The sequence below is a fragment of the Callionymus lyra genome, chromosome 17 (assembly GCF_982586985.1).
Source record: "Callionymus lyra chromosome 17, fCalLyr1.hap1.1, whole genome shotgun sequence".
NCBI lineage: Eukaryota > Metazoa > Chordata > Actinopteri > Syngnathiformes > Callionymidae > Callionymus > Callionymus lyra.
Genome location: NC_141834.1, coordinates 22,284,490 through 22,301,989, shown reverse-complemented (window position 1 = coordinate 22,301,989; position 17,500 = coordinate 22,284,490). Strand labels below are relative to the sequence as shown.

Below are 17,500 nucleotides of genomic sequence, written 5' to 3'. Positions count from 1 at the left end.
TCATCTTCATCATCATCATCATCATCATCATCATCATCACCATCATCTTCATCATCATCATCATCATCATCTTCATCATCTTCATCATCATCATCATCATCATCATCATCATCATCATCATCTTCATCATCATCATCATCACTCACCTTCCTCCAGGTGTCAGGGATGCAGGCGTCGTAGATACAGTCCAGGGCGTCCCTCAGGTTCTCGTTCATGATGATGGTGCCGTCGATGGCGAGCTGGAGGTCGGTCAGGGTGGTCCTGACGTTGGAGATGCATCTCTGCATCCTGTCGATCTCCTGGCGGAGGAAGATGTTCATGGGCTGCAGCGCTCCCATCTTCTGGAGACGATCCATCACCTGAGAGAGTCGTCAGACACCAACGTGACGTGAAGGTCGTTTTGTGGAAGAATTTCAGTGACATCAGAGTATTTAATGTTTTCAAAAATTACTTTTACACATAGAGTTTGATATTCTTATTCCAAACATTCAAAAATCAAATATATAAACTCAATTATTTGAATTCATTTTAAATTCAATATAAAGACGTTTAGTGTAATAGAGTCACCAGACAATAGCTTTGATTTATGAATTGACGTCTTCTTCATGGTCACATGATCATCTGTGAGTCGCTGGATTGGCTGAGAGTAGCTCGTGCTCTGTTGGTTCTGTCTGGCGACTATTATACCCATATTTTATATTGAATTTCAAAACTGTGTGTTATTTGATTCTTTTGATCTGCAGCGACACAAGAAAACATTCATACGTTGTGTTTACACTGGAAACAGAAGCTTCTGGTCATGATTATGACAATACTACAAATGAAAAGTATTTTGAAGTATAAGAATTAGAATATCAAACTCTATGTTCTAAAAAAATGCATACATTTAAAAAACATTCACATTTTTAAATGATTAAAAAAACAAGTCATAAATGCCACATAAACACCTTTACATATAGAAATGATTGAATTAAATGATTACAAAACTATTACTATCTTAAATAAACATTTTATGATAATATTTCTGGATCTTTAAAGTATACGGAACATTGAACTTGTATGTTTGTGGCTCCCCCCACTGGTAGGAGAGTGTCATTGCAACATGATCAAATATGTTCTGAGCTGTCGTGGTTAACTTTACGAGAGGAAGGTTTTTACTACTTTAGTGACGACAGAAATGAATGCAAGTGCCGTCTCCAAACACCTAAAGAAGTCCAGTGGTTGCCTGACACTAAAGCTGGTCGATAGATGGACGGGTCAACTGTATTGATCGATTGTTTGATGGAGACACAAACGTGTGGAACCAGCCAACAGTCAAGTACAACAGTCAAGTACAACGGTCAAGTACAACAGTCAAGTACAACGGTCAAGTACAACGGTCAAGTACAATAGTCAAGTACAACGGTCAAGTACAACGGTCAAGTACAACGGTCAAGTAGAACGGTCAAGTACAACAGTCAAGTACAACGGTCAAGTACAACGGTCAAGTACAATAGTCAAGTACAACGGTCAAGTACAACGGTCAAGAACAACGGTCAAGTACAACGGTCAAGTAGAACAGTCAAGTACAACAGTCAAGTACAACGGTCAAGTACAACGGTCAAGTACAATAGTCAAGTACAACGGTCAAGTACAACGGTCAAGTAGAACGGTCAAGTAGAACGGTCAAGTACAACGGTCAAGTACAACGGTCAAGTACAACGGTCAAGTACAACGGTCAAGTACAACGGTCAAGTAGAACAGTCAAGTACAACAGTCAAGTACAACAGTCAAGTACAACGGTCAAGTACAATAGTCAAGTACAACGGTCAAGTACAACGGTCAAGTAGAACGGTCAAGTACAACGGTCAAGTACAACAGTCAAGTACAACGGTCAAGTACAATAGTCAAGTACAACGGTCAAGTACAACGGTCAAGTACAACGGTCAAGTAGAACGGTCAAGTACAACAGTCAAGTACAACGGTCAAGTACAACGGTCAAGTACAATAGTCAAGTACAACGGTCAAGTACAACGGTCAAGTACAACGGTCAAGAACAACGGTCAAGTACAACGGTCAAGTAGAACAGTCAAGTACAACAGTCAAGTACAACGGTCAAGTACAACGGTCAAGTACAATAGTCAAGTACAACGGTCAAGTACAACGGTCAAGTACAACGGTCAAGTAGAACGGTCAAGTACAACGGTCAAGTACAACGGTCAAGTACAACGGTCAAGTACAATAGTCAAGTACAACGGTCAAGTACAACGGTCAAGTAGAACAGTCAAGTACAACAGTCAAGTACAACAGTCAAGTACAACGGTCAAGTACAATAGTCAAGTACAACGGTCAAGTACAACGGTCAAGTAGAACGGTCAAGTACAACGGTCAAGTACAACAGTCAAGTACAACGGTCAAGTACAATAGTCAAGTACAACGGTCAAGTACAACGGTCAAGTACAACGGTCAAGTAGAACGGTCAAGTACAACAGTCAAGTACAACGGTCAAGAACGTGGAGTGGTACCTCGTGGGCGACATAGTCTCGAGGCAGCTTCTTCAACATCTCCCCGGCCTGTCTGTAGACCACAGACTCCCTGGTCTCTCCTCCGCCAGAGGAGCTGTCCTTGGGTTGGATGCTGCCGACGATGTCCAGAACATCTTTGGCCAGCTTGCTCTGGTACGTGATGTCAGCGTTGGTGTGGAGCCCGAACACCTCCGGGGTGTCGTAGTTGGGCAGACCCTGTTAGGAACCAGGTTCAGAGGCGTGTCCCGGGACGAGGTTGGAGGCGACTCACCCGGATGTAGGTCAGGTACTGCTCCACCGTGGCGCACTCTGGGATGACGTAGCCCTTGTAGAACTGGAACTCCTGCAGGAACATGTTCTCGCTGAACCAAACCTTGGCGAACGTGTTGAGGAGACGCTTGTCGTAGTCGTCCGTCACTCGACCTCCGTACTGGATCTCTCCGATCATGTAGCGGATCGTGTTCCAGGAAACTCCCTGAGAGGACGAATGTTGAGAGTCTGTGGTCCTGACCATCCTTCTGTCCATCCATTTATTCATCCATCCAACCATCTATTGAGTCATCCATCCATCCATCCATCCATCCATCCATCCATCCATCCATCCATCCATCCATCCATCCATCCATCCAGTCCTCCCTCCAACTAACCATCCATCCATCCATCCAGTCCTCCCTCCAACTAACCATCCATCCATCCATCCATCCATCCAGTCCTCCCTCCATCCATCCATCCATCCATCCATCCATCCATCCATCCATCCATCCATCCATCCATCCATCCATCCATCCATCCATCCATCCATCCATCCATCCATCCATCCATCCATCCATCCATCCATCCATCCATCCATCCATCCATCCATCCATCCATCCATCCATCCAGTCCTCCCTCCAACTAACCATCCATCCATCCATCCAGTCCTCCCTCCAACTAACCATCCATCCAGTCCTCCCTCCATCCATCCAGTCCTCCCTCCATCCATCCATCCATCCATCCATCCATCCATCCATCCATCCATCCATCCATCCATCCATCCATCCATCCATCCATCCATCCATCCATCCATCCATCCATCCATCCATCCATCCATCCATCCATCCATCCATCCATCCATCCATCCATCTACCCACCCACCCACCCATCCACCCATCCATCCACCCATCCATCCATCCATCCATCCATCCATCCATCCATCCATCCATCCATCCATCCATCCATCCATCCATCCATCCATCCATCCATCCATCCATCCATCCATCCATCCATCCATCCATCCATCCATCCATCCATCCATCCATCCATCCATCCATCCATCCATCCATCCATCCATCCATCCATCCATCCATCCATCCATCCATCCATCCATCCACCATCCATCCACCCACCATCCATCCATCCATCCATCCATCCATCCATCCAAGTGTTAGTTAGTTTTCACCTTTTTGATGTCGATGTCGTCGAGGTGGTTCTGGACGAACTGGACCGTGGCGTTGTAGTCGGCCTGGTTAAACTCGTAGGGAATGTTCCATCCCAGAGGTCCGTACTTTCGTCTCTCCTGGACTGTGCTGTGAAGGAAGCCCAGCCCGTACAACAGGGGCTTCCACTGCGTCATGCTGAAGACATCCAGGAGGTCCTGGTTGATGCCTGGAGGATCATGGGAGAAGGTTCAGGAGCTGCTGGATCTAAAGAACGGTGTCAGGTCCCACCTTGGTAGGTCTTCTTAAGCCCCGCCTTCAGGCCCTGCGGCGGTTCACTGGTGAACTTGATTGACATCTGCAGCAGAGTGATGGGGAAGTTCTTGTGGGGCTCCGTGGTCACCCAGAGACGGAAGCCATCGTGGACAAACTCTGTGTCCACGACGATGTCCATGAGCTCGCCCATGAAGTCCAGACCGAGATGGCAGTTCTGGAGCAGAGCCCAGCCCCCCTGCAGACACGGAGGCATTAACAAACGCTCCAACCATCAGATCTCAGGTCCACTCACGTTAGCCATGTTGTGCTGCAGCAGCTTGCGCGCGTGGACTTCCTGTCCTTGACCCATGGAGATGTACTTGGTCTCGATGGAGTGCCTCTTCCCCAGCGCTATGATGGAGTCGGTCGGGTCAGAACCCATGGACAGGAAACAAATCAGAGGGGTGCGTTGATCCGACTCCCCCCAGGTCTTCTCCAGGTCCAGGATGACGCCCTCGGCGAACTTCTCCCCCATGGAGTCCTGGATGTATTTCCGGGCCTGGACGAGATCATTTTAGAGTCGTGACACCAGCGTCGACGTCGTGCAGTCGAACCTGTGCGATGGTTCTGTCGGGACACCAGCAGCGGATCAGCAACAGGCGCCGGAAACAGTCCAGGGAATGGTCGTAGTTGTTGGGAAGGACTTCCTCCTCCGGCGCCGGTTTGTCGAACCAGGACTTCCAGTGTTTGTCGCTGCCGCACACCTGCGTGACAGAAACATCTGATACTTGAGGTATTTAGTTTGTGTTTGACAAGAAAACCTGAATATCTGGTTCTCGTGTACCTTGTATCAGGTTTATGTATTTATTATTCAATCAAAGTATTTTTAATGAGAGAAAAAGTTGCTTCAACCTTTTTACTTTAAAAAAAATAAGGTCACTGGGATATTATTCAACCAAAAGAGAAATGTAATTGAAAAATAACAATTTATAAGCAACATTTTTAGCAGTTTTAACACAAATAACAATTACTTCAATCAAAGAAATATTATAATTAAAATAAATAGTTTGTTTTAAGATGTTTTTTTATTGAAGCAACTTTTCTTTGAGGTAAAATTATATATATATATTTTTTTAATTGAATAATAAAGACCTTTATAACAAGACATTCGTTTCAAACTTCTATCCAAAGTTCAAAGTTCAGAGTTAAACATAATTACACGAAGATTATTTAAAAGGAAGGACAAGTATGTCTACCTACAGCTCGACACACAACAGCTGCTTCTAAATCAAACCTTTCACGGCAGAATATTTAACTCAAATGACACGTTGAGCTTCATCTTCTTCGACAGACTCATGATTTCAATCCTTCTCACGTACGTGATCCAGTAGATTAGCGAAGGGTTCCAGTTTGCTGAGCTCCACCAGGTTCAACCAGGTCATGTCCAGGATCCACTTCCCTGTCTTCTGAGGACACGCCTTCAGATCCAGAGAAGCACCACCTGTGTGACACAGTGAGACCAACATGATTCTTCAGACTCTCCCCTCACACTCTTTGGTTGTCTCTGGGTCAACGACCTCCACCACTGCATGTGTATTCATGGACGCCAGGGAGGGCGTTGACCTTGAACCAGGGACAAGACATGGATACCACAAACACATTTGTTTTCAGGCTTCCGGGTCACCTTGACCCTGAGATCACACAAGGCTTAAGAGGAGCTCAATGCAGTAATACTGAGAGTTTGTTTTACATAAAACTAGGATGTAAGAAAATATGAATTCTCTTATTACATGTTTTTCATGATAATATATAAATATTGATCAGCACTGGATATTTTTTTTTTCATTAAAAAAAATATTTTCAAGTCTGTGTGTGTTGATTTAAATATTAAATTATTCTTCAATTCTTCAAATATTGGGTAGGTTTGTTCATTTTTGTGTTGCAATTAAACTTCCAGCCTCTAGAGGGCAGCAGTCGTTAGAGGGCAGCAGTCGTTACGTCCTCCACAGCTAAAAGAAGAATGGTGATTGAGGACGAGAGGATACAGTGATGACTGAGGACGAGAGGATACAGTGAGTCCAGCAGCTTTTAAAGCTGATGTTTGGACATATTTTGGTTTGAAAACAAATGAAAGTAGTTACGACTTCATCAAGAGTCATGTGGTCTGTAAATACTACAACACCAGAGTCACACATATATACTTGTTACTACACTATCACAACACCAGAGTAAAGTACTGGACAATACTACACATATATACTTGTTACTACACTATCACAACACCAGAGTCAAGTACTGGACAATACTCCACATATATACTTGTTACTACACTATCACAACACCAGAATCAAGTACTGGACAATACTACACATATATACTTGTTACTACACTATCACAACACCAGAGTCAAGTACTGGACAATACTACACATATATACTTGTTACTACACTATCACAACACCAGAGTCAAGTACTGGACAATACTACACATATATATTTGTTACTACACTATCACAACAACAGAGTCAAGTACTCGACAATACTACACATATATACTTGTTACTACACTATCACAACACCAGAGTCAAGTACTGGACAATACTACACATATATACTTGTTACTACACTATCACAACACCAGAGTCAAGTACTGGACAATACTACACATATATCCTTGTTACTACACTATCACAACACCAGAGTCAAGTACTGGACAATACTACACATATATCCTTGTTACTACACTATCACAACACCAGAGTCAAGTACTCGACAATACTACACATATATCCTTGTTACTACACTATCACAACACCAGAGTCAAGTACTGGACAATACTACACATATATACTTGTTACTACACTATCACAACACCAGAGTCAAGTACTGGACAATACTACACATATATACTTGTTCCAACACTATCACAACACCAGAGTCAAGTACTGGACAATACTACACATATATACTTGTTACTACACGATCACAACACCAGAGTCAAGTACTGGACAATACTACACATATATACTTGTTACTACACTATCACAACACCAGAGTAAAGTACTGGACAATACTACACATATATACTTGTTACTACACTATCACAACACCAGAGTCAAGTACTGGACAATACTACACATATATACTTGTTACTACACTATCACAACACCAGAGTCAAGTACTGGACAATACTACACATATATACTTGTTCCTACACTATCACTATATATCGTATTTTTGACATTGATCGTATTAGGCTCCAGGATATTTTATTTACTTTTCAGTATGGACTGAGTCAATGTATCCAACATCTAAACCTCTGAGGACGTTTGTTGAATCTCACCTTTGATGAGAATCTGAAACTCCTGGTGATGAACTCGCTCCTTCTGGGTGTCGATCTTCAGCGTCAGCAGCAGCGTGAAGAGGAACTTGTGCTCCTCGTAAAGACCTCGCACGGCGTACTTGAACACCTCGAAGGTCATGAACTGGATGATGTTTTCAATGCGCTGCGTGGTGTCAGGACTCTTCACGGACCTGAGGACGGTCACAGTGACAGTAACAATTGAAATGTCAATCAATTGTAATTAACTTTTGTTTTCCAGCATTAAATTATATGAATGAATTGAATGAAATTCAAAACACTTTCATTTTTACACATAACGTTTGATATTATATATATATCCTGTAATTTAAAAATATATTTATTCATAGTCTTTTAAATTCAACATAAATGTTGGAATAATAGTGACACCAGACAATAGTCTTGACTCACCAGTGCTTCTATGTCTTCAATGTAATATTAAAATGTTGAATCAAAGATGTTTGAATGTTAAATTCCTTCAATATTCTGATGACACTGACCACATGTTCAAATACACAAGGATAAACTCACCCGGCCAGAGAGAAGTCGAACAGACCCAGGAACTGCTTGAGGGAAGTCTGGTACATGGCATTGACCATGTTCATCTCTGTGATCAGGAAGTACAAAATGCTGCCCCTATTGGCCACTGGAAGGATTGCACAAAACATGTTCAGAGCTTTTGCAAGACTTTCTTATTCCGGTGATCCTACCAGGTCTGTATTCTTCTCTGGCAGCGTTGATCTGGATCTCAGTCTTGGCTGCGATGGTCAGCTTCTGTGAGACTTCTTCAGACGTGATCTTGGCCTTGCTGAGGACCACGATCAGACTCTCGTCCTCCACCAGTGACCCCTGAGGAGCACAAGTGTCAGTAACACTAGAGGTTTAACACAAGTGTAACACTAGAGGTGTTGTGACACTAGAAGTGTTACACTGGAGGTGTAACACAAGTGTAACACTAGAGGTTTAACACAAGTGTAACACTAGAGGTGTAACACAAGTGTAACACTAGAGGTGTTGTGACACTAGAAGTGTAACACTAGAGGTGTTGTGACACTAGAAGTGTAACACTGGAGGTGTAACACAAGTGTAACACTAGAGGTTTAACACAAGTGTAACACTAGAGGTGTAACACAAGTGTAACACTAGAGGTGTTGTGACACTAGAAGTGTAACACTAGAGATGTTGTGACACTAGAAATGTAACACTAGAGGTGTAACACTAGAGGTGTTGTGACACTAGAAGTGTAACACTAGAGGTGTAACACTAGTGTAGCACTAGAGGTGTTGTGACACTAGAAGTGTAACACTAGAGGTGTAACACTAGTGTAACACTAGAGATGTTGTGACACTAGAAGTGTAACACTAGAAGTGTAACACTAGTGTAACACTAGAGGTGTTGTGACACTAGAAGTGTAACACTAGAAGTGTAAAACTAGTGTAACACTAGAGATGTTGTGACACTAGAAATGTAACACTAGAGGTGTAACACTAGTGTAACACTAGAGATGTTGTGACACTAGAAGTGTAACACTAGAGGTGTAACACTAGTGTAACACTATAGATGTTGTGACACTAGAAGTGTAACACTAGAGGTGTAACACTAGTGTAACACTAGAGGTGTTGTGACACTAGAAGTGTAACACTAGAGGTGTAACACTAGTGTAACACTATAGATGTTGTGACACTAGAAGTGTAACACTAGAGGTGTAACACTAGTGTAACACTAGAGGTGTTGTGACACTAGAAGTGTAACACTAGAGGTGTAACACTAGTGTAACACTAGAGGTGTTGTGACACTAGAAGTGTAACACTAGAGGTGTAACACTAGTGTAACACTAGAGGTGTAACACTAGTGTAACACTAGAGGTGTAACACAAGTGTAACACTAGAGATGTTGTGACACTAGAAGTGTAACACTAGAGGTGTAACACAAGTGTAACACTAGAGGTGTAACAATAGTATAACACTAGAGGTGTAACACTAGTGTAACACTAGAGGTGTTGTGACACTAGAAGTGTAACACTAGAGGTGTAACACTAGTGTAACACTAGAGGTGTTGTGACACTAGAAGTGTAACACTAGAGGTGTAACACTAGTGTAACACTAGAGGTGTAACACTAGTGTAACACTAGAGGTGTAACACAAGTGTAACACTAGAGATGTTGTGACACTAGAAGTGTAACACTAGAGGTGTAACACAAGTGTAACACTAGAGGTGTAACAATAGTATAACACTAGAGGTGTAACACAAGTGTAACACTAGAGATGTTGTGACACTAGAAGTGTAACACTAGAGGTGTAACAATAGTGTAACACTAGAGGTGTAACACAAGTGTAACACTAGAGATGTTGTGACACTAGAAGTGTAACACTAGAGGTGTAACACAATGTAACACTAGAGGTGTTGTGACACTAGAAGTGTAACACGGTGTAACACAAGTGTAACACTGGAGGTGTTGAGACACTAGAGGTGTAACACAAGTGTAACACTAGAGGTGTAACACAAGTGTAACACTAGAGGTGTAACACTAGAGGTGTAACACAAGTGTAACACTAGAGGTTTAACACAAGTGTAACACTAGAGGTGTAACACAAGTGTAACACTAGAGGTGTTGTGACACTAGAAGTGTAACACTAGAGATGTTGTGACACTAGAAATGTAACACTAGAGGTGTAACACTAGAGGTGTTGTGACACTAGAAGTGTAACACTAGAGGTGTAACACTAGTGTAGCACTAGAGGTGTTGTGACACTAGAAGTGTAACACTAGAGGTGTAACACTAGTGTAACACTAGAGATGTTGTGACACTAGAAGTGTAACACTAGAAGTGTAACACTAGTGTAACACTAGAGATCTTCTGACACTTGAAATGTAACACTAGAGGTGTAACACTAGTGTAACACTAGAGGTGTTGTGACACTAGAAGTGTAACACTAGAAGTGTAAAACTAGTGTAACACTAGAGATGTTGTGACACTAGAAATGTAACACTAGAGGTGTAACACTAGTGTAACACTAGAGATGTTGTGACACTAGAAGTGTAACACTAGAGGTGTAACACTAGTGTAACACTATAGATGTTGTGACACTAGAAGTGTAACACTAGAGGTGTAACACTAGTGTAACACTAGAGGTGTTGTGACACTAGAAGTGTAACACTAGAGGTGTAACACTAGTGTAACACTATAGATGTTGTGACACTAGAAGTGTAACACTAGAGGTGTAACACTAGTGTAACACTAGAGGTGTTGTGACACTAGAAGTGTAACACTAGAGGTGTAACACTAGTGTAACACTAGAGGTGTTGTGACACTAGAAGTGTAACACTAGAGGTGTAACACTAGTGTAACACTAGAGGTGTAACACTAGTGTAACACTAGAGGTGTAACACAAGTGTAACACTAGAGATGTTGTGACACTAGAAGTGTAACACTAGAGGTGTAACACAAGTGTAACACTAGAGGTGTAACAATAGTATAACACTAGAGGTGTAACACAAGTGTAACACTAGAGATGTTGTGACACTAGAAGTGTAACACTAGAGGTGTAACAATAGTGTAACACTAGAGGTGTAACACAAGTGTAACACTAGAGATGTTGTGACACTAGAAGTGTAACACTAGAGGTGTAACACAATGTAACACTAGAGGTGTTGTGACAATAGAAGTGTAACACGGTGTAACACAAGTGTAACACTGGAGGTGTTGAGACACTAGAGGTGTAACACAAGTGTAACACTAGAGGTGTAACACAAGTGTAACACTAGAGGTGTAACACTAGAGGTGTAACACAAGTGTAACACTAGAAGTGTAACACTAGAGGTGTAACACAAGTGTAACACTAGAGGTGTAACACTAGAGGTGTAACACAAGTGTAACACTAGAGGTGTAACACTAGAGGTGTAACACAAGTGTAACACTAGAAGTGTAACACTAGAGGTGTAACACAAGTGTAACACTAGAGGTGTAACACAAGTGTAACACTAGAGGTGTAACACTAGAGGTGTAACACAAGTGTAACACTAGAGGTGTAACACTAGAGGTGTAACACAAGTGTAACACTAGAGGTGTAACACTAGAGGTGTAACACAAGTGTAACACTAGAAGTGTAACACTAGAGGTGTAACACAAGTGTAACACTAGAGGTGTAACACTAGAGGTGTAACACAAGTGTAACACTAGAGGTGTAACACTAGAGGTGTAACACAAGTGTAACACTAGAAGTGTAACACTAGAGGTGTAACACAAGTGTAACACTAGAGGTGTAACACAAGTGTAACACTAGAGGTGTAACACTAGAGGTGTAACACAAGTGTAACACTAGAGGTGTAACACTAGAGGTGTAACACAAGTGTAACACTAGAGGTGTAACACTAGAGGTGTAACACAAGTGTAACACTAGAAGTGTAACACTAGAGGTGTAACACTAGAGGTGTAACACAAGTGTAACACTAGAAGTGTAACACTAGAGGTGTAACACAAGTGTAACACTAGAGGTGTAACACAAGTGTAACACTAGAGGTGTAACACTAGAGGTGTAACACAAGTGTAACACTAGAGGTGTAACACTAGAGGTGTAACACAAGTGTAACACTAGAGGTGTAACACTAGAGGTGTAACACAAGTGTAACACTAGAGGTGTAACACTAGAGGTGTAACACAAGTGTAACACTAGAGGTGTAACACTGGAGGTGTAACACAAGTGTAACACTAGAGGTGTAACACTGGAGGTGTAACACAAGTGTAACACTAGAGGTGTAACACTGGAGGTGTAACACAAGTGTAACACTAGAGGTGTAACACTGGAGGTGTAACACAAGTGTAACACTAGAGGTGTAACACTGGAGGTGTAACACAAGTGTAACACTAGAGGTGTAACACTGGAGGTGTAACACAAGTGTAACACTAGAGGTGTAACACTGGAGGTGTAACACAAGTGTAACACTAGAGGTGTAACACTGGAGGTGTAACACAAGTGTAACACTAGAGGTGTAACACTGGAGGTGTAACACAAGTGTAACACTAGAGGTGTAACACTGGAGGTGTAACACAAGTGTAACACTAGAGGTGTAACACTAGAGGTGTAACACTAGTGTAACACTAGAGGTGTTGTGACACTAGAAGTGTAACACTAGAGGTGTAACACAAGTGTAACACTACAGGTGCTTCTGTATACTCGCCTGTGTGCTGGTCAGTCTGTACAGCAGGTTGTCTTCAAGCTCCTTCATTTTCCTTTTGTTTGCAGTGACGTCTTCCAGGAGGTCCGTCCTCTCTTGCTCCAGTTCCTGAAATAAATGACATAACATTCAGTTTAGTTTATTAAAAAGGAACATTTTCAACATTATTCTTTATTACAAAATAGTTATTAAGTTTGTTTTTTAAACATTTAATGATTTAATTGAGTGTTATAATTAAAAAATCAACTCAATCATGGAAAAATATGTAAATATAATTGAATTTTTCAAATTGAAAATATTTTCTACATGAATTAATAAAGTATTAAATGATATTTTCATTCAAATAATTCTAAAATACATTTTCTAAATTCAGTTTGATAAACCAGTGTGACATAATAGCTCAGCACTCTTGGTGTCACTATTATACCACATTTCTCTCTGAGATTGCTTTATGGAGATCAATAAAGTATATTGATTGATTCATTGATTGATTGATACCAACATTTTACATCGACTAAAAAGGCTTTGAATTATTATAATTACATTATTGAACACTGTGTGTGAAAATGACTTGAGAAAATATTAAATGAAATGAATGAAAAACAAACAAAAAGAAACGAGTTTGAACATTTTAAACGTCAGTTCAACAGAGAATATTGTGATGTCACTGATACACTTCCATAGGTTTGTCCTCTTTTCATCCCTCTTTTCATCCCTCTTTTCATCCCTCTTTTCATCCCTCGGTACCTGTTTCTCGGTGAGGATGACTCGGCCCAGCAGCTGGTCCTCCAGGCCTCTCATGGTGACGGTGAAGTCGATGATGGAGGTTCTGGCGCTGACCTCGGGCGTGTAGGACGGGTTGGGCAGCTTGGTGGTCATGTAGAGTCTGAAGGTCTGCATCACTTCCACCTCTTTGTCGCCCAGTTTCACCTGCGAGTTCAAACACCTTCAAACATCTGGACCTTCAACACATTTATCAAGGAATGATTCACTTTCACTGTATAACTAAAGTATAACTATGGAAGTACATTTATAACTATATTTATAACTATGGAAGTACATTTATAACTATATTTATAACTATGGAAGTACATTTATAACTATATTTATAAAAATGGAATTACATGTATAACTATATTTATAACTATGGAAGTACATTTATAATTATATTTATAAATATGGAATTACATGTATAACTATATTTATAACTATGGAAGTACATGTATAACTATATTTATAACTATGGAAGTACATTTATAACTATATTTATAAATATGGAAGTACATTTATAACTATATTTATAAATATGGAAGTACATTTATAACTATATTTATAACTATGGAAGTACATTTATAACTATATTTATAAATATGGAATTACATGTATAACTATATTTATAACTATGGAAGTACATTTATAACTATATTTATAACTATGGAAGTACATTTATAACTATATTTATAAAAATGGAATTACATGTATAACTATATTTATAACTATGGAAGTACATTTATAATTATATTTATAAATATGGAATTACATGTATAACTATATTTATAACTATGGAAGTACATTTATAACTATATTTATAAATATGGAAGTACATTTATAACTATATTTATAAATATGGAAGTACATTTATAACTATATTTATAAATATGGAAGTACATTTATAACTATATTTATAAATATGGAAGTACATTTATAATTATATTTATAAATATGGAAGTACATTTATAACTATATTTATAAATATGGAATTACATGTATAACTATATTTATAACTATGGAAGTACATTTATAACTATATTTATAAATATGGAAGTACATTTATAACTATATTTATAACTATGGAAGTACATTTATAACTATATTTATAACTATGGAAGTACATTTATAACTATATTTATAAAAATGGAAGTACATTTATAACTATATTTATAAATATGGAAGTACATTTATAACTATATTTATAACTATGGAAGTACATTTATAACTATATTTATAAAAATGGAAGTACATTTATAACTATATTTATAACTATGGAAGTACATTTATAACTATATTTATAAAAATGGAAGTACATTTATAACTATATTTATAACTATGGAAGTACATTTATAACTATATTTATAACTATGGAAGTACATTTATAACTATATTTATAAAAATGGAAGTACATTTATAACTATATTTATAACTATGGAAGTACATTTATAACTATATTTATAAAAATGGAAGTACATTTATAACTATATTTATAACTATGGAAGTACATTTATAACTATATTTATAAATATGGAAGTACATTTATAACTATATTTATAAAAATGGAAGTAAATTTATAACTATATTTATAACTATGGAAGTACATTTATAACTATATTTATAACTATGGAAGTACATTTATAACTATATTTATAAAAATGGAAGTACATTTATAACTATATTTATAACTATGGAAGTACATTTATAACTATATTTATAAATATGGAAGTACATTTATAACTATATTTATAAATATGGAAGTACATTTATATCTATATTTATAAATATGGAAGTACATTTATAACTATATTTATAAATATGGAAGTACATCTATAATTATGGAAGTACCTTTACATCTATGGAAGTACATCTATAATTATGGAAGTACCTTTACATCTATGGAAGTACATCTATAATTATGGAAGTACATTGGTACAATCACAATGTTGGATTTAATTACATGTTGAAAAGCTTTAAACAATTATTATTATTTTGTAATAATTGATATCAATCATTTGTATATTTAAAGGTTGTATTTGTTTGTTTTTTAAATATTTAATTTCATAATTTCTATGTTAAAATGAAGAATTTATTTTTATTTCAGCCAATGTAGACGAGGTAGGAGCACATGATCATGGAGCTCAGTGCTCTGTTGGTTCTGTCTGGAGTCATTCTTAGACCAACATTGTTATATTGAATTTAAAAATCTAAAACTGATAAAACATATTGGATTTGAAACATTTATTTTTTGGATATTAGAAATTAAAATATCAAATGATAAAATTGTACTTATTATAATTAATTATTCAATAAAACAAATTTAACCTTTGAATGTAAACAAGTATTGATTGTTATTATTTTTTAAAAGGATTCAATGATTAAAAACAACATTTCGATTTGAAAAAAATCTAAAAATGTTAAATTCACTCGTTCAATATTCTGAAGGCACTGATATACTTCCGTATATATCCCAGCTACATAGGGCGAGAGGCAGGAGCCACCCAGAAGAGGTCACCTGGGCCACATGAACTGAACAAACTCCACTTCAAGAGTGGCTTCAGGTCTACCTTGTACGTGGATCCGCTCCTGATGAAGTTCTTCTCAAGGACGTTGTCCAGAGCAGGATCCAGCTCCTCCCCGATGTCCTCGATCAGCAGGGGCTGCCCGAGGGACAGACTGTCCTCCAGGTGGGTCTTGAAGTACTTGTGGTTCAAGGAGGTGATCTGAGGCGGAGAAGGGATTAACGACCATCGGTGACGGCTCTGCACGGACCCGCGGTCCTCACCTGCAGGTCGTTCTTGCCCTCCTTGTTCTTGATCCAGATCTTGCCCTGGGTCTGCGGGTCGATGAGCAGCGGGAAGCGAGCGGCTTGAGTGACGATGATTCCGTTCTGGATGGACAGGTCGTCGTTGGGGAGTCCCTGAGGAGAGACCAGAGCTTGGGACCGGGATCACGGGTCCGAGGACGCGGACCTCACCTGCAGGTTCCACTCGCTGATGGTGGACGTGTGCGCCAGCATCTCCGTCAGGTTGATGTTGACGTCGAAGGGGATCTCGCGGAGCGTCAGCTCGCTCTTCCAGTCCATCAGCAGCAGGTTCCGGAACTCCTGGTTGAAGGGCCCCGAGTACGACAGGAAGCCGGTCGCCAGCAGGACGTCACCTGTCGCGGCAGGAAGTCATTCACTCGTCGTTAGTTATGTATCGTTTCCTGTTTACACTGTTTATCATCAGAATATATGGTTTTAATGAACATTTCACATGTTGGAACTTTTTATTTATTTATTATATCATTGGTTTGTGTTTTTTTAAATTAAATTAATTAAATTAAATTATTTCTTTTAATATTTTACACATAGAATTTAATATAATAGTTATAATAATTCAAAAATAAATGTTATCTCATTTATATTCTTTTAATTCAATATAGAGATCTTGGTATAATATACACCAGACAAGACCAACCGAGCACAGAGCGACTTGATCGAACTTCCGGCCAATCGTGTGACGCGCAGACGATCACGTGACGACGTAGAATCAAAAGCGTGAGAATTAATCATGATTTCAACTACTTAGGACTTATTATCATTTCAGCGATCGGCTCAGTGCTCGATTGGATTAGTCTGGTAAGATGTCAATGTTGTACCAACATTTTAACATTGAATTTACAAGAATTTAATAATATTGAATCGAGAAAATATTTCTTTGAATAATTGAAATTAGAAAATCAAACTCTATGTAAAAAAAAAAACATTAAAAAAATATTTATATTCAGTTATATTCAACCGGGAAAAAAACAAATGTGTTTGTGTTATCCCTTGTGTTCTCTCAGGGTCAAGGTCAACAACCTCGGTCAATGCATATGTATCTTTGAAAGCCGGGGAGGCTGTTGACCTTGACCCTGATAGAACACAAGGGATACCACAAACACGTTTGTTTTCAGGCCTCCGGGTCACCTAGACCCAGAGATAACACAAGGGATACCACACACATTTGTTTTCAGGCCTCCGGGTCACCTGGACCCAGA

The 17,500-nt window shown here is 39.2% G+C and overlaps 1 protein-coding gene across 1 annotated transcript in view; it reads right to left on the bottom strand.

The window, feature by feature from the left end:
• LOC148063033 (dynein axonemal heavy chain 5-like) overlaps positions 1-17,500 on the bottom strand; it is a 60,582-nt gene that overhangs the window by 3,332 nt on the left and 39,750 nt on the right. Inside the window, exons 69-84 of the mRNA XM_087812395.1 lie at positions 16,455-16,636; positions 16,263-16,397; positions 16,045-16,200; positions 13,457-13,639; positions 12,713-12,817; positions 8,245-8,383; positions 8,066-8,180; positions 7,517-7,707; positions 5,554-5,675; positions 4,789-4,938; positions 4,488-4,733; positions 4,211-4,430; positions 3,943-4,148; positions 2,776-2,979; positions 2,505-2,720; positions 147-359 (exon numbers count right to left, since the gene is read on the bottom strand). Of these exons, the coding sequence (XP_087668521.1) occupies positions 147-359; positions 2,505-2,720; positions 2,776-2,979; positions 3,943-4,148; positions 4,211-4,430; positions 4,488-4,733; positions 4,789-4,938; positions 5,554-5,675; positions 7,517-7,707; positions 8,066-8,180; positions 8,245-8,383; positions 12,713-12,817; positions 13,457-13,639; positions 16,045-16,200; positions 16,263-16,397; positions 16,455-16,636 (2,783 nt within the window). The remainder of the gene's footprint in view (positions 1-146; positions 360-2,504; positions 2,721-2,775; positions 2,980-3,942; positions 4,149-4,210; positions 4,431-4,487; positions 4,734-4,788; positions 4,939-5,553; positions 5,676-7,516; positions 7,708-8,065; positions 8,181-8,244; positions 8,384-12,712; positions 12,818-13,456; positions 13,640-16,044; positions 16,201-16,262; positions 16,398-16,454; positions 16,637-17,500) is intronic.